At 41.4% G+C, this 18355-nt stretch overlaps 1 protein-coding gene across 1 annotated transcript in view; it reads left to right on the top strand.

Moving 5' to 3' along the window:
• The first annotated feature begins 3113 nt into the window (after positions 1-3113).
• The window catches only part of TMEM41B (transmembrane protein 41B), a 38552-nt gene continuing 23310 nt past the window's right edge, over positions 3114-18355 (top strand). The window contains exon 1 of the mRNA XM_036763979.1: positions 3114-3446. Within this exon, the coding sequence (XP_036619874.1) occupies positions 3347-3446 (100 nt within the window). The 5' untranslated portion in view covers positions 3114-3346. The remainder of the gene's footprint in view (positions 3447-18355) is intronic.

The raw sequence follows: 18355 nt of genomic DNA, 5'->3' as shown, positions 1-18355 counted from the left end.
CTTTCTCTTTACCTCATTGACTGTCACAGGAAGCCATCAACCAGAAAGAATTCACACAAAGAACCAAATCAAGAGAAGAGACTGAAACTCTAGCGTTTTTGAATATATCCCCAGCCAGTCCAAATTGTCTTCTTCACCAGGTGATTAGCAGACTGGAGTCAATAACAGAACATCTTTGTGTGCTCTAAAATCTCTCCAAGGAACTTCTGTGATACATCCTTGTGCCTTTCCTGGAAGCAGGCTTCTTCCACATAGAGAATTACATTAGTGGCACTCTGCATACTCATAAGGACTGGACTTAGTGGCCAGGCCCCATTATACTTATATGGAAGAGGTCAGGGAACTATATGTTTTTAGGAGTGGTTGTTTTAGGACCTGTTTAGGAGTGGTTGTTTTAGGACCTCAAAATACTGACATGCCGGGTCCTGCTGGAATAAATTCAACTCAAACCTTCTCACAGCCAAAGAAAGACAAAGTTTATTACTGATTCTCTATATTGGGTTGTCTTAAGAAATCTAACTCTTTGTGACTCTCATTTTCACAAGCTGGCCATATCCCATCTGAGGTAGATGGAATCTGAGCACCTTCACAGAGGCAAGATGAAACTTATATACAGGAAGATTGTGGGAGGGATCTAACGTGGTCCCGGGGTGATGGGTGAAGGGGTTTAGGGAGGGTATAGAGGAGGAGTCTAAGGAGGAGCTTGATGGGACTGGGATGAGGTCAGACTCCAGGAACCAAGAGAAAGGGATTAAGGGTGGGAAGTAGCTGAGGGCTACTTGGAGACAATAGACAATGTAGGGCTAGACTAATTTAAGGGTAACAGATTTGGGCATAGACACTTCGACAGGATCAAGGGTGGGAACTAGCCAGACAATGGAGGGCTAGCCTAACCTAGCCTAGAGATTTGGGCCTAGCAATGATGAAAGTCTTATGGCTTCAGGCAAAAGCCTCATCTACTGGGAAGATTCAAGGGGAGTTCAAGGGGGCTCCCACAGTCTAAACCTCATCATTATCACACAGTATCAGAGACAAGATTTGAACCCTGGACTGTCACCAAGCCCCACACTCTTTCCATTGTGCTATACTGCTTCTACAGAGGGCATAAATCTTGGGATGTCAGAGGTAGAAAGGTACTTAACAGAGGCAAAGGAAAGATCCTTCTGATCTTGGTCGCTGGATGGAGGGTGGCAACTCCTGATCTTTGACCCTCGTTGGGGGGTGGCAACTCCTGATCTGTGCCCTGGATGAAGGTGGCAATTCCGGTCCCATGTCTATGGCTCTGTCCTCCCAAGATCAAGTCCAACCTGTTCCATTGTTCTCCTGAGTATTGCAGATATAAGCCAGTGAGTCTTTAGCCCTAAGTCATAGGATCCTAGATTTAGAACTAGAAGGTGCCTGAGAGTTCACTGTATGCTTGTTGACTTTACTTATATGCCTTTGCACGTGCTGTATCCTTCCCCTCTTCTTCCTCCACACGCCACATGCTGCCATGGTCTCCATCCTCACCTCCACCTCTCTTTTTGGAATGAGACCCGCATTGCTAGTCCCCTTCTTCCTTACAACTCCTCCTTCATTGAAAAGATGAACTCTGTAGCAAATATGAATAACCAAACAAAAAAATCCTCGCGCTAGTCTTATCTAAAAATTTCTATCTCATATTGCAAATTTGAGGCTATCATCTTGTGTGGTACGGATTTACGAATCCAAGAATTAAAAACAGAGGCATCTCAGGGTGAAAGTAGAAAGGAAAATTTATTACGATCCCGGGGGGAAAGGGCAACTCCAGGTACAAAAAGGACCAGGGTGGGTCCTCTCAGTGTCAGAGCGCACTGGACACAGAGAATTGGGGTGTTTATATAGGTCCCTAACCGCAATTGCCCCTCCCAACCTCCTTCCTCTCAGCTTTGTAAGCTTTGAGGGTACAATCTGGACGCGATAAATCTATCCCAGGGACAATGGAAAGGAACAAATAGTATGGTTATTTTTGACAAGCAGGTGAGGGACATAACCTTCCCACCATTCTTATCCCATTCTCCCATCAATCTGAAATGATAAATCTATCTTAATGACAATGATAATGAACAAATAGTTCAGTTATCTGTGACAGGCAGAAGCCAGTTGTTGGTTACCTCATCTTCACATCTGTGGCAAACTAGCCTTTCCCACCACTCTTGCTTCTGCAGCTGATGCCTCCCAGCACCTTACACCTTGTCTCTCACCATTCTTATATCTAACTGGTTTTGCGCATCTACACTGCACCTGACTTTCCGGCTTTTCATCCATTCTTCTCCCAAGCCGAGGGTCCCTTATCCTGGGGTCAATGCACAGGAGGTGAGCATCCTGTGTCCTATCCTTACTTTCAGAAGATTTTGTGGTTGCTGACTTATTCACCTCAACCCTTCTTTCTTTCAGGCCTCTCGCCATTCCTATTCTTAACCGCGGGGGCCTTACGGTCACTAGCTTGGCTTATGGAAGGGAAAACATCTAAGAAGAGAAATGGCTTTACAGAAAGGAAAATATCTAAATAGAGAAATGGGACTCATTATCCTATTTATTTCTATTTATCTAATTTGTTCCCTTTTATGAGAAGTCTTCACTCGTTCCACACAATCTCAGTACAGCGGTGGGTGGCACGCTTTATCTTTAACCCTCTGGGACCGTAATTGCTTTGACTGGCACTTTGTCAGGATTTCGGCTTAGTAGAGTTTAGCACATAGCTGCCACTAGATAAATGCTTGCTGAACCGAAGCGAATTGTAATTTTGTTTCCTCAGTTGCAACCGGGAAAACAACGTAACCAGATTGCAGCAGCTTGCAGAAATTCAGCAGCTTTAAACTCAGCGAGTTTAAGTAATAGTCCTCACTGCCTTTGCATGCATTAATTAACACAAACGACCAGGACTTCCGACTCCCTCCACCCCAATCAGAAGAGTCCAGGTCACAGTCTTTAGTGGTTACATCTCGCAGCCTCCCGGCCCACAGGCGAGCGCGGGCGTGCCCACAAGTGCGCATGCCCCACAGCCAACGGAAGACGAAGGAGGAGGGGGCGGGGTTTTAAAGCCGGCCTCTCCCGGCTCGCGGCGGCTTTTGTGGGCGGGTTCGCGCGCGCTCGCGAGACTTGGGGGCGGAGCGGAGGGGCGGAGTCAGGAGGAGACGCTCTGGAGGGGGCCTGCGGAGGTCGGGGTCGCTCCGGGTGAGGAGGAGGAGGTGGCGGCGGCTAGGAGGCGGAAGTGAGCCCGAGCCGCCCCGGCAGAGACGGTGCGTGCGTGGAGACGGCTCCGGCTTCGGCGTCGTGAGGGATCCCGAGCCCTCCCCTGGTCCCCCCCGCGGCGGCGGCGGCGGCCATGGCGAAAGGCAGGGTCGGGGAGCGGGCTAAGGAGGTGGCGGCGGCCCCTGCGGGGCCGCGGGACCCCCCGGACCAGGCCCACGGAGACTCCCCGAAAGGTGAGGCGGCAGCCCGACTCCGCGAGGTCCGAGCTGGAGGCGGGAGGGTGGGGAGCGAGCCGGCAGCCGCGGACGAGGGAGAAGCCGATTGGGAGGATCTGTCAGTCAGTCGACAAACGTCCTCAGGCGCCTCCGAGGTGCCGGGCTGTGGGCTAAGCGCCGCGGGTCCAAAGGCGCCTCGGTAGGAGGAGCAGGAGAGGGTCAGGGGCCTGAGGACTAAGCAAGCCCGCGTCCCCGGCGGAGGCGAGCGTGATCCGCATCGGAGTTCCCCGAGACCGTAGGACCCTGCTCTGGTCTCTAGTCTGACCCCCTCCTTGTGCTGAGGCCCAGGGAAGGTGGGTGTGAGCACCCCGAGATCCCTCACACAGACAGAGGCAGGATTCAATTCCATCCCTCGAGACGCTAAACTTCCTGCTTTGCGCACTCCTCCGGGATTCCGGGCTTTGGAATTGCGAGATCGATCTCTGTAGGGTATCTCTAAGCGCTCACACTGTTCGGGGCACTTTGCGGGGATACAAAGGAAAGCAAAAAACAATACAGCCCAGCCTGCTCTCAAGTTGCCCCTGGTCACACGGGGGAGACGACGGGCAAACGCCTATGTACAAACAAGATAATAGTTACTCCAAGAGTTTTAGTGTCGTTTTAAGCTTTAATAGCTATGTGGACCACCATGTGTGATAATAGACCCAAAAGAAGGGGCTAAGGTTAAGGAGGATCGGGAAAACTTTCTTCCAAAAGCCATCCAGCACAGGACCTGGCTCGTTGTAGGTGATTAGTCAAATTAGCGGGCATATATTAAGGACCGTCTCTGTGCCAAGTGGGGATACAAAAAAGGGCTAAAACAACCTTCCCCCCAGAAAACCAAAACCCCCAAACCCCCACAATAACCCTAATCCTTCCCTACTCTTAGGAAGTTCACAGTCTATGCTCGTTGAACAAGTGAAAATCTGATTTTAGACATGAGATTGGCTCTCTTAGTCATTAAATTTTTTTCCAGTCTAGATAGCTTTTATTGCCAACCAAATAATCTGTGTAAGAAACTAGCTTTAGGGGCAGCTAGGTGGCGCAGTGAGAAGAGCACCAGCCCTGGAGTCAGGAGAACCTGAGTTCAAATTTGGCCTCAGACACTTCACACACTTACTAGCTGTGTGACCTTGGGCAAGTCACTTAACCCTAATTGCCCTGCCTTCCTCCCTCCAAAAAATAAAAAGCAGGGGTTTAAAAAAAAAAAAAGAAACTAGCTTTATTTTGCTTAATTGCCTTTTCTGTAACTTAAGCCTGTTTAGGAATGGTTGGTCTGTACATAAATCAAGTTCACAATGTTAAACCATTATTATACAAAAGCCAAGGTTTTTTTTGCATGCATTAAATAATGACCCTAGATAATAAATATTTGGAATCTAGCTTGGCATGTTATTTCTGCCCATCAGCCACAAAAAGTGATCACGATTCTAAAAACTCTTAAAACCCATACTCTTGAAGTGGTCAAGAGAAGTAACCATTAAGCATACTGGCCATTCAGGTACATTTATATGTTTTCTGTGTTATCTTGCCACTGATGAGTGAAGAGAGAGTCGGCCATGTCCAAAAACTGCACTTCTGTTAGTCTTATATATATGAAGAAAAGATGCTAGTGTTAATAATATTAGTTGCTCTTTGTGGAGTATTGTGCTAGGGAATGGGAGAGCTTATAGTCTAGTAGAGGGGAAAGGCACAAATACAAATAACTTAGAAAATATTGCATATTTTAAGTCATCAGAGTTGTAAATCATAGTGCTACCTGAGCTCTGAGAGCCAAGGTTGATGGTGTCAGAGAAGGCTTCCTAGACTAGGTGATAGGTACTTTGTGGGAAACTTTGATCAAAGTTGATGTTTACCTGAAGAAAGGAGAGCCACAGAACACTGAGCCCCCGAGAAGATTACAAACATCCTTAGGAGTAGGAGAGTGCTGTTCTTGTTCTTGATGCAGAACGAAAACCAGTTTGACTGGAGCAGGGAGTGGTTTGAGGGACAACAGTATCAAAGCCGATTTCCACTAAGTACTCAAATGAAGGTTTCCCTTTGGTTTGAGACCACGGTTGATATTTGAAGAACCTGTTTTTCAGAATGTGTTGTGACTTTATCTCTCTGTGACACCTATCATGCTTCCACCAAAATTCTACTCCATTGCCTTTCACAGGTGACTGTCCACAGAGCTCAAGTAATTTTGAGATACTTCCAAGTTGGAAAAGCCTTGAGTATTTATGGCTCAGCAGCAGATAACTATCCTAGCTAAGTTTGGAGAAACTTATACTCAGAAAGCAACCCACCAAGTGTTTTATTTTGACTGGCTGCAGCAGCTCATCTCAATATTGTCTGTCTACCCGCATGTAGAGAGGATGCAGTTTACATTGGTGAAGTGTGTCTCAACATTAATTAAAAATATGGGATCCTTGAAATACTGTATCGAAGTAGGTATATATGAAGCTCTGACTTTCCTCTGACGGAAGTTTACAGTTTTGTTCATGAGACAGAGATATACATGAGATTTTTTTTTGCCCTGACTTGTTATTTCATTAGTGTAGGGAGGTCCCTGGTGAAGAGACTTCTTTTACCACTGTAGATCAGCGTATCTTACCAACTTGAAGTCTTAGAGGCACTAAGAAGTTATGAGCCTTGCTGATGGTCCCATAGCCTGTATGTACCAGAGGAGATACTTGAACCTGGTTTTGATGCAAGCTTTTTGTCAGTTAAATCATATTGCCTCTTACGTATGATAGTGAAAATAAAAATGCAAGGCTTTCAAAATGAGTGTTGTCTGCATTCAGTTCAGAGGAAGATGAGAGCGTCAGCTGAGGCTAAGTAGAGACTTAAGGAGGAGAAGCAATTTGAAGAAGGGATAGATTTTCTGTAGGGTAGAGAGGAGAGTTGGGGCTCTAAAGCTGTCTGTGTAGGGAAGGTGGGACCAGCAAAGTGGAGACATGAGTGAATATGGCATATCTGAGCTATGTTGAGGAGTACTTGTCCGGGTAGTGGTAGTATATGAGGTCGGGTGTAGAATAGAATGGGACCAAGTTGTGGAGCAGCTTGAATTGCGACCCAAAGGTGTTTGAATTGCATTCTGTACGTAACATCATAGGTTTAGAGCTAAAAGGAGCCTTAAGAGATCCAACCCCTTCCTGTTACAGAAGCGGAAGTTACAGGCTAGAGAGGTTAGGCAACTTGCCCAAAGTTACAAGGGCAACCCTGAGTCTGTAACAAGGAAGACCTGAGTTCAAATGTGATCTCAGACATGTACTAGCTGTGTGACCCTGGGCGAGTCACTTAACCCTGTTTGTCTCAGTTTCCTCATCTGTAAGATGAACTGAAGAAGGAAATGGCAAACCTCTCTAGTATCTTTGCCAAGAATACCCCCAGATGAGGTTACAAAGAGTTCAACTCGACCGAAACGAGTCAACAACAACAGTGTCATATATTCAGTGAGTATTTCATGTGGGATTTGAACCCAGACAGGTCTTTTTGACTCCATCCACTACGGTTATTAGGAAACCACTGAGTTTTTTTTTTAAGTGATAGGATTTAATGGTGTGTGCAGAATAAATGGGGGAGGGATGATTTGTTTGAGGTAGGCAGAGAAGCCAGTTAGGAGGTCCTGAGTCCAAGTAGGAGATGATAAGGGACTGGACTAGAGTGGACCCTTCTTCTTCGTTGTTTTCCATCTGGGTCTGTTTCCTGGCCCTTACTTCATTGCAGTCACATTCAGAGTTAGGGAAAGTGACTGAGGGAGTGTAATTGTTTTGAGAAAACAGTATTGTTGGAACTCTGATAAATTTCCTTTTTTAGTCCATTCAGGGTTCTGTCCTATTAGTGAAAGAAGACCCTTAATAATGAGAATAAATTTCAGAAGAAATTTCAGAAGAATTGTTGTGAAATGATTGTGTATTTCTTATTTCTTAACCACACAACATGTTATTTTATTTGGAACCACTATGATCTAAGTTATTTTAGTCCAGGCTGCAAGTGATTCGAATGTGACTCCCAGAAGCAAAATCTTCAGTTTGTTGCTGAGGACACAGTTCTTGGGCTATTTTCTATTCATCATCACTTATTGGGAGTCTAGAGTAGTAATGGGGTTCACAAGGCCAGGGCAGTGTGCATTACATTGATAAGTCTTTTGTGGATAAGTAATATTTCTTGCCAGATGTTCCTCTTTGATTATTCTCCTATTGGTTTTGTCTGGTTCTCTTGGGTCAGATGGATTACATCCATGTATGTAACTGTCTCTATCAGATTTTGGGGTCGAAGTGATGTTTCACTTTTCTCTTTGTATCCCTAGTGCCTAACACAGCATCTGGCACTTAAGCTTAATAACTGCTTGTTGATTGATTGCTCCTTTAGGCTTGTTCTGCAGGAAATGCTGAGTTCATTCCCTCTTACAGTAATGAAGCCTGGAGTACTTTTCCTCAGACATCATCAATCAGTGAGTCTTACTTGAATACTTGCTTTACCTAGGCTTTGCCTTCTAGGCAACAAAATCAATCAGCCAGTATTTATTAAGCACCTACTAGGTGCCAGGCATTATGCTAGGCTCTGGGGATTCAAAGACAAAAGTGAAAAAGCCTCTTAATATTCATTCCTGATTAAAATTTGCTAAACAGTTCATCTATTTGAGAACATTTCTGGGGATAACTTGCATTATTTCTTTTCCCGTTTGTTTTGCTTCAGTTGCTCTGTAGTCTATATTGTCATTGTGTTGGCGTTCTTTGTCCATTTCATTTTGGGGTAAATTTTCATTCTCTTTGTGCTTTTTACCTGCTTGTCTTCCCTTCTGTATGTCTCTCTCCCTCTACCACCCATCCTCAAGTATGAGGAACCTGGTTCCCTTGTAATCCCTTACTCTCCCATACTGACAGAGGTTCTGGCTGCTGGACTCACATGGCTCCAGAGGAGAAATGCACAGCCCTCCCTCACTTAAACCCAGTTCACTTTCAAGTCATGGTATTACCTTCCTGATGTCACAGTCCTCTTCGAGAACGAAGGACAAACAGCAACAATAAATAGACCTGTTCAGATCCAATCCAATCCGGTACTTTCTATGTGTCAGACACTGTGCTAAATGTTGGGGTTTGTCACTGCCTTCAAGGATTTTGCAATTCAATGGGAAGAGACAAAACCTACAAAAGGAGGAAGGAAAGGGAAAGACACATTATGGGGCATTTGGCACCTTGCTTTGTGGTGCTGAGATCAGGCAGAGCAGTAGATGAAATAGAAGGTTTGTGGGGTATGAGGTGAGGGAGAGTAGTGGAAAATAAACCTAGGATCATTTTTTGGGGACCAGACTAAGATATTTGGGTATCACTAACAGTAATCATTTTTTTAAAGGAAAGTTTTATTTTCAGATCTGCATTTTTTTTCTCTTTCCAGCAATTGAAAAAGTAAGAAAAACAGAACCCCTGTTACAGACATGTATAATCTTTTGTTGTTTTGGAGGGGGAAGGCAGGGCGATTGGGGTTAAGTGACTTGCCCAAGGTCACACTGCTAGTAAGTGTCAAGTGTCTGAGGCCTGATTTGAACTCAGGTCCTCCTGACTCCAGGGCCAGTGCTCTATTCGCTATGCCACCTAGCTGCCCCGTACAAACATTTATAATCAAGCAAAACAAATTGGTCTGTATTGGCCATGTCCCCCCAAAAAAGGCTCAATCCATCCTTTATTTCTCTATCAAGAGATGGGGTAACATGTTTCCATTTTGAGGCTTCTAGAATTGTGGTCGGCCATTGTGTTGATTGGGATTCCTAAAGCTTTCAAAGTTGTTTGCCTTTATAATATTGAACAATAGTTATTAAATGTTTACTCTTTACCGACCATTGCACTAAACTTTGCGAAAGGTATAACATTTAGATAACTCAGTCTGTGCCCTCCAGAAGTTATACTCTAGATAAGAAGCCATCATAGTAGCCAAAACACACAATATTATTTAGTAAGTATGTTAAGAGAAAACAGTGCTATGTGAGTTCAGAAGGGAAAGGTTATCTACCACCCACTGTGGGTGAGAAAGTTTTCTGGAGAAGGTAATGTTTGACTTTGCCTGTTAAATACCTTCCTGTTCTTTAAAACCAAAAGAGAGGAAAGGACAAGCTTTTCAGGCACAGGATGAGCTTGAAGAAAGGCATGAAAAAAGTACAATGGGTGTGGGGTGTTGAGGGTGGAGAGTGGCAAGGCACTGTCCTGTGGTCTAAGGCAGAGAGTACATAAAGGACGTTGTGGTTCCACGTTTTGGAAGAACCTGAATGCTGAGCAGAATAGTTGAGACCTTCCTCAAGCAGTAGGGAACCACAGCTGAGCCGGAGAGGAACATGACCAGATCTATGTATAGAAAAGATTATTTTGTCACTGGCAAACTACTGAATGCTTTTGAGCTGAATAGTGACATGAGCAAAGTCGTGCTTTAGAAAAGATAAACCCAGCAGCTTGGTGAGGAATGGGTGAGAGGGGGGAGACTGGAGGCAGGAAGATCTTTTTTGTGTCATGAATCTCTTGAGCAGCCTGGTGAAGCCTGTAGACTCCTCAGAATAGTGTTTTTAAATAAAAGGAGGTACGTAGTATGATGAAGAAAGTCAATTATGTTGGAATAAATTGGGGGCAGTTAGGTGTTGTAGAGGATAGAGCATTGGCAGGAACACCCGAGTTCAAATTCCACTTCAGACTTAGTAGTTGTATGACCCTGGGCAAGTCACTTAATATGCCTGCCTCAGTTTTGTAGAGTGAGGATCATTATAGTGCTGATTTCCCAGGGTTTCTGTGAGGGTCAGATGAAAGAATAATTGTAAGGCACTTGAGCATGGTGTCTGGTATAGTAAATGCTGTCTAAATGTTAGCTATTTTCATTCTTAAATGAAGGTGTAGATTTTTTTTCTCATCCAACTTCTTGGACCCCCCGAAATATATTTGTGTTTCCCTGTGGGATTCAGAGGCCCCCAGTTTGAGAACTCCTGATTTAGGAGCCTTTGTATTAGCTTGGGTTTAGGGTGATAGTGGCCTGAACAAGAGAAGATGCGGAGAAGGAACTGATAGGACCCAGTGACTGAATGAATGTGAGAAAGAAAGGGAGTAGAGATTAGGGATTTCAGGTGTTTGAGTAGCCAGGAAAGTGGTAGTTAGAGAAAGAAGAAATCTTGGAAGAGAGTTGTCTCATTTTTGGTCCTCATTTTGGGGGAGTAATAGGATATTCAGCGTACCCTGAAGATGTCGGTCTGGATATGGTTGGAGATAGAGACTGGGGAGTCAGTTGCACAGGCTACAGGATGAGAGGGGAAAAGCCAAAAAAACGGAACCCAAGGCGAGGTCCACATTTAGGGAGACTAGAGGAACTAGTGACAGAAACTGATCACAGGAAGAGAATGAAAAAAGTGTCATTTCTGGAACTCAAGAGTTAGAAGATAGTTCTGAGAGAGGAAAGATCAACTGTGAGAAAAGGTCATCTAGTGGCAAAGTGAGTAGAGCAAACGCCCTGGAGTCAGGAGGACCTGAGTTCAAATGTGGCCTTAGACACTTGACACACTTACTATCTGTGTGACCTTGGGCAAGTTCCAATTGCCCTGCCCTCCCCCCTCCAAAAAGAAAAAAACCAAAAGAGAGAAAAGGTCATCTAATTTAGCAAGTCATTGGTGACCTTCAAAAGTATAATGTTAATAGGTGAGGCAAAAACTAGATGGTAGTGTTCTAAGAAAGAGTGAATGGCTGAGGAGTAGAAACACTTTAGAGAATTTTGACCATGAAAAGAGGTATAGTAGAGTAAGTGTTCTGTGTCCCTGCCAGTGTGTCTCCCCCCTGCCCCTCTCCCCATAGGGGAGGCCTGGCCAGTTTAAAGGCAGATGGGAGGAAGCCAGTCAAGATTGAAAAGTTTAAGGTATGGGTGGTAAGGAAGATAAGTGAGTGAGGCAGGTGTATGGAGAGGGAGGAGGTTCCAGGCCAAAGGTGGGAGGATATAAGAGGAAAGGAAATGAGTAAGGAAACCTGCTGAAGGGGAAATGGTTGGCAATAGTTGCTGTAGGAAATCAAGGAGAGGAGCAAAAGGATTATCAGGGGCATGAATTTTAATGGGTCAAGTTAACAGTTCCTTGCTTCATGGTGTGTGTTTAATATTTGAATTAAATAGGATTCTCTGATCATCTCTTGCAGTGTTTTTTGGTCTGAGAATAAGAGGAAAGAAAGCAAATGGGAGACAGGGGGGCTTAAGTCAAGGGTTGGTATTGGGGGAGATTAAGGAGGTAAGAAATTCTAGAGAATTAGGGAAACCTTTACGTGGTAGACCACCAGATACAGATGGAGGGGTGAGCTGTGTAGCTAGCCAGAAGAAGGCTACGTTATGATTGCATGTGTGACATGAAAAATCACTAAGTCTGGACAGTGACTTTTCTTCTAAGGAAAATTAAAACTGCAGCCTCCATGCCTTGTTATTATTTGGGTTTAGTAGTACTGTGTGTACTTATGGACTAGGATAGATGCTGAAAATTTGATACCTATACTTACAATATGGCACTTTTACTAGTCATTGCTCTTTGTATGCACTGAAGAACTGGTTTATCTAGAAAAATATGCCTGCCTTTAAGTAGGTGTTAAAGAAAACATAGAAGTCTTAAACTAAACATACAAGTTGTTTTGGTTCATATGTCTTAGTATTTCATCATCCTGTATGAGAATAAGCAGGGAATAGAAGAGAGCTTGACGTGGACTTTCATTCTTAAGATTGCAAATCAGCATTCAGTATTAATGGTTTTCTTAATAGGAAAAGCAGTATTAAGCATTGTCTGTTTTCCCTTCATTTTTTAATTGTGAATTCAGTAATCAATAGCAGTCTTAAACTTCTCAAGATATGGAAAAGATTCACATTTCTCTCATTAGTGACTGGGACCATTTTTTAATGGTAGCATACATTTCTTCATTTGAAAACTACTTCTTTATATCCTTTGACCATTTACCCATTGAGGATTGGATTCCTCCCCTAAAAAAAAACACTAGTGAATTGGTAAGAATATACAGGAAAATGTTAATCTTTAAGCTTAAGAGCTGACATACTGAATTCTCTATTTAATCCTTTAGGCTTAAAAGCTCCAAGGGGGGAAGAAAAACTTTTACTTGACTGGAGCCTTTGAAAGCTTTTAATATAGTTATAATACAAGTTGAAAGCCTTTGTAACTCAAACTCATCCTTCAAGACATAGCTAAACGCCTACTTTAACAGGAACTGCTGAAAAGTTGATATGATTTTAGGCATGATGTCCAAAATAAGAGAAATAATCCTGCTCTGGTAAAAACCATATTTGGAGCACTGTTAAATTCTGAACAATATACTTTAAAAATCATGTCTCTCTTGTATTGTATCACCTGCATTTCCCAGTATCCTCTTCCCTGTCCACCCCAGAGAACAATCCCTTATAACAAATTAAAAAGGGGGGAAGAGGTTAAGCAAAACTAAACAAATTATTAATCAGGCTGTTACATGTAGAATTCCACACTGTCTCCAAAGAAAGGAAGGAAATCTATTTTCTATTTAAAAAATTATTTTTTCTTTTGAACTTAGCGTACTAAATAGGATGGGCATTTGTATATACATAGTAGAAAAGGAGAGTTGCTTATGAAACTGCTGTCTCTTATGTACAGCTTGCTTATCTTTTTAAGTATGTAAGATAAAATGGACAGTTTTGATAATATGAAATTAAAAAGGATTTGCCCAAACAAATCTAATGTAGTTAAAATTAAAAAGGAAACAAGTAAATGGAAAATAATCTTTGCAGAAATTTTCTTTTTATAAAGGTCTCATTTCTAAGATTTTTAAGGAACTGATTCAGACTTATAAAACTTAAGAGCTATTCCCCAAGATATAAAATAGTCCAAACATAAGAGCATGTAGTTTTCAAAGGATGAAATCCCAAGCTATAAGTAATTATATTTAAATACTCTAAATCATTAGTAATTAGAGAAGTGCCAATTAAGGTAACTTTTAGCTTCTTCGTACCCATCAGACTGGCAAAGATGACAAGAGAGGAAAATGACAAATGTTGGAGGGCTATAGGAAAACAGGCACACTAATGCCCTGTTAGTGGAGCTGTAATCAGCTTTTCTGGAGAGTGGTGTGTAACTGTGCCCCAGAGGTCACTAAACAGTGCATACTCTGTGGCTTAGCAATGCTTCTGCTAGGTCTATACTCCAAAGAGATCAAGAAACAGGAAAAGGATTTCTATATACAGAAATATTTATAGCAGCTCTTTTCATAGGGGACAAAAATTGGAAACTAATGGAGTGTCCTCTTGGGGAATGGTTAAGCAAATTATAGTATATAAATGTAATAGAATGCTATTATGTCATATGAAATGCTGAAATAGATCGTTTTAGAGACTAGGGAGACCACTGAATTGATGAAGAGTGAGTAGAACTAGAACAGTTTACCCAGTAACAACAAAACTGTAGAGAAAGACAACTTTGAAAGACTTTAGAAATTTGATCAATGAAGTGATAAATCCAGAGTCCAGATGATTTAATATGAAACACATCCCTTTCCTTCTGCCAGAGAGGTAAGCTCCTTGACAGCAGGGACTGTCTTTTGATTCTCTTTGTATCCCCAGCAGTTAACTCAGTGCCTGGCACAAGTAGGAGCTTAACGAATTATTGACTGAGGAACTTAAATACAAAGAGATATTTTTGGGCATGGCCAAGGTGGGAATTTGTTTTGTTAGACCATGCTTATTTATGGTGAGATGGTTTTTTTGGTTGTTGTTGGGGTGTGGGACGCAGTGGGAAGAATAGATTATAAATGCATATGAAACAAAAATAAAAATAGAAGAAAAATAGACTACTAAAAATTAAGTATATGATATCATCCTACAGCTTTCAGAGATGTTCTCTTTGGCCTTTTCGGCCTTGCTTTTATTCTTCAAAAAAAAAAAATGCCTTGGGGCAGTTAGGTGGCACAGTGAGTAGAGCAGTGGCCCTGGAGTCAGGAGGACTTGAGTTCAAATCAGGCCTCAGACACTTGACACACTTACTAGCTGTGTGACCTTGGGCAAGTCACTTAACCCCAATTACCCTGCCTCTTCCCTTCTAAAACAAACAAACAAACAGAAATGCCTCAAGTTCCTTTCCTTTTCCCTTTCCCATTATCTATCCTCTTCCCCGCCCACCCCCCCCCCATCACACCCACATTAGAAAAAAGATGAACAAAGACCTTGTTACAAGGCTACAGTCATGCAAAATATATCTCCACATTGGCTGTATCATCTGAAAAATGTATACCTCATTCTGTATCCCAAGTTTATCACCCCTCTGTCCGGAGATGGTGTCATCATCCTTCATCACCCTCTGGAATCTTGTTTAGTTAGTCATTGACCAAAAACCACTTTGCAAACCCTCAAATGCTTTCTAAATGTGAGTTATTATTGTATTGATCAGAGTTTTTAGGTCTTTCATAGTTGTCTATCTTTACAATGTTGCTATGATATAAATTGTTCTCATAGATCTGTTCATTTCAGTTTGTTTAGCCGTTCTTCAGTAGATGGAGTTCCCATAGTTTGCTGTTCTTTAGTATTATTTTAAAAAAAAAGCTGCTATGCATATTTTTGTGGATATAGGACCTTTCCCTCTTTCTTTGATCCCTTTGGGATATTGGCCTAGGAGTAGTATTGTGGGTCAAAGGGTGTGTACAGTTTAGTGCATAGTTTGACATTTCTTTCCAGAATGGTTGGACCAGCTCAGAGCACCATCAGCCCTTAATGTGCCAGTTTCCCTGCAGCCCCAGGGAGACGCATTCTATGGAGCCAAGCTTGGTCGTTCCAGTTTCATAGATGTTGATTTTATTTATTTTTTTTATTTACATTTCTGTAGTCATGTCTAGTATTTTCCTGGTTTTGTTTACTTTGAGTTCATATAATTATTTCCCTGCTTCTCTGTATTTGGGACGGGAACAAACCTTAAATGCCTACTGTGGACTGTGCCAAGTGCATTCCAAATATTATCTCATCTGATTTTATTTTTGCTTTACTGTGGCACGGTAATATACCATTATATTCAAATGTAGACATTTTAAGAGACAGACATATTTGACTGCCCAAAGGAAGCCGGCTAGAATAGTGAAGAGATTTGAAACCATTAAAACAATTCATTTGTATAAACACTTTAAGGTTTGAAAAAGCATTTTAAGCTTTGAAAATCACTTTTCCTCACAAGTCTGTGAAGTAGTTCAATTTATATTATCTCCATTTTCCAGTTGAGGAAACTGAGGCAGGTTCTGTAAAGTTAAGTAATTTCCCCATAATCATATAACTAGCAAATGTCAGAACTGAGATTTGAACTCTTCAGCACTTTCCTAGAGCTTCCTATTGCAGGAGCATTCTTTGAAGGGATTTGTGCTGTTTAGATTGGAGAAGAAACCACTTGGACAGGAACATGACAACAGTCTCAAACACTGCAGTTCTCTTGTCTATAAGAGGGACTAGATTTATACTCTGTGTAATCCCAGAGGGCAGAACTAGGGCTACTAGATGAAAATTACAGGGAGGAAGATTTTTGACCTACTGTGAAAAAGATTTTTCTAACAATTGAAACTTATTAAAAAATGGAATGGGCTGTAAGTAGTAAGTGTTCCTCGAGGTTTTCAGATATCTTGAGTGTTATAGAAGGGATTCCTACCTACATCGAGAATGTCGGATTGCATGGTTTAATCACATTCTGTCATGGGATGTGTTGTTAGTTAAATTTTCATAGCCTCTTCTGAGATGTTATCCCCACAGTGCTTCAATCACAGATGAACAGTAAGTACTCAAATGAATAAACCCTTCCAATAGAGAATATAAATATTCTACCAGGTGCCAAACAGTACTTTAGTACATACTATGTTCAGAGCACAGTGATAAAACTCCAAGAGCAATTAACCAAGGAAGGGGAAGAAGGTCCTTCAGGGAATATTTTATATAAGCTCATCTATTTAGTGTTTTTTTTTCATTTAGCATCTTTTGAATTTAAAAGATGAAGTAAATATTTATAAAAATGGTAAATACGGAGCATTAAAGTATTTCATGTTAGAGTTACCTTCTTGTATTTTGGACCTCACCCAAGGGAAGTAAATTCCATTGTGGCATGGGGCTAGATTAACTATAAGTAGATTCTTAAAATGAAGAATTTTAAGAGTAGCCATACTAAAACAATTTGATTTTATATCTGTAATTGTCTTGTTGACCAATTAGCTTAATTAATACTTTAAAAGTCAGTATTATGCATGATTTTTCCAATTAATACTTTTTTCACATGTAAAAATAGAAAAAATAACTCCATTCTGGGGTATGAATGGGAAGTGATAGAGATGTAAAGAAAGAAGTGTCAATAAACCATAAAAAGTAGATGAAAAGAAAGTTCAGAATGCAATATGAGGATAGCTTTATTACATGCCAAACTTACATGCTACTTTTGACTTTAATTTTTCTCTTTTAAAAAAAATATTATTCATTTTAAGCATTTTTTCCTTTTTAAATTTTGAGTTCCAAATTCTCTCCCTCCCTCCCATTCCTCCCCCACCCACTGAGAAAGCAAACAAAATGGCATCAATTAATTACATATGTGAAATCATACAAAACATTTCCATATTAGCCATATTGCCAAAAAAAATAAAGTAAATGATAAAATGATGCATCAGTGGCACTCAGAATTCATTAGTTCTCTCTCTGGAGGTGGATAGCATTTTTTCATCTTGAGTCCTTTGGAATTGTCTTGGATCATTGTATTGATCAGAGCAGTCAAGTATTTCACAGTTGATCATCATTACGGTAATTCTGTTCCTGTACACAATAATCTCCCGATTCTTCTTATTTCATTTTGCATCACTTCATATAGATCTTGCCATTTTTTTTCCTGAAACCACCCCTAAAACACAGTAGCACTCCATCACAATCATATGCTACCACTTGTTCAACTATTCCCCAAGTGATTATCATCCCCTCAGTTTCTAATTCTTTGCTGTCGCAAAGAGCTCCTGCAAATATTTTTGTACCTGTAGGCCCTTTTCCTTTTGAGGGAATTGTCAGAATTGAGTGAACCACATTGACTCTAGCTTGTGACTCAATTTTGGATCTAGCTCAGTTCCCTTTCTCTTGAGTTACAGGTCTAGTCCAATTTCTGCCTTATGTGAAAACTTAATTGTATTGTTTGAACGAGCCCTATGTGTCTGAGAAGCTGGACCACCTATATCTGTTGCTTAGAGACCTTTAACGAAGGACTAGGTTGTGCTGACCAGAGATTGGTCAGATCCAAAGATTGATGCAAGGAATTAGCTTTAATTTGCCCAGTTCTAATTTTTAATGAATTATTTTCTTTAGTGAGATTTTTGTACCTCTTTAATTTGGCCAATTCTGCTTTTTAAGGTATTATGTTCTTCAGTATTTTTATGCTTTTATCAAGCTGTTAATTATCTTTTTCATAATTTTCTTGTATTAACTCTGATTTCTTCCCAATTATTCCTCTATCACTTTTAGCTCTTTATTCAACTTACCAAGGAATTGTTGGTATTGGGGCCAGTGAACATTTTCCTTTGAGGCTTTGGTTGTAGCTGTTTCACATTGTTGTTTTCTTCTTAGTTTGTCTTGGTCTTTCCTGCCACCCTAGTAGCTTTTTATGGTCAAATTCTTTTTGTTGTTGTTTGCTCATTTTTCCAGCCTATTTCTTTCTTTTTTTTTTATTATTTATTTTTATTTTTAGTTTACAACAGACAGTTCTACATAATTTTGAGTTCCAGATTTTCTCCCCTCCCTCCCCCCCCCCTCCCCAAGATGGCATGGAATCTCATATAACTACCATGAATAACTTTGCATTGAATTAATTTATACACTAGTCAAGTTGCAGAGAAGAATTATGACCAATGGAATGAATCATGAGAAAGAAGAAACAG

This window comes from Trichosurus vulpecula, chromosome 6, assembly GCF_011100635.1.
Source record: "Trichosurus vulpecula isolate mTriVul1 chromosome 6, mTriVul1.pri, whole genome shotgun sequence".
NCBI classification, from domain to species: Eukaryota; Metazoa; Chordata; class Mammalia; order Diprotodontia; family Phalangeridae; genus Trichosurus; species Trichosurus vulpecula.
This window is presented reverse-complemented; position numbering and strand designations above follow the sequence as displayed.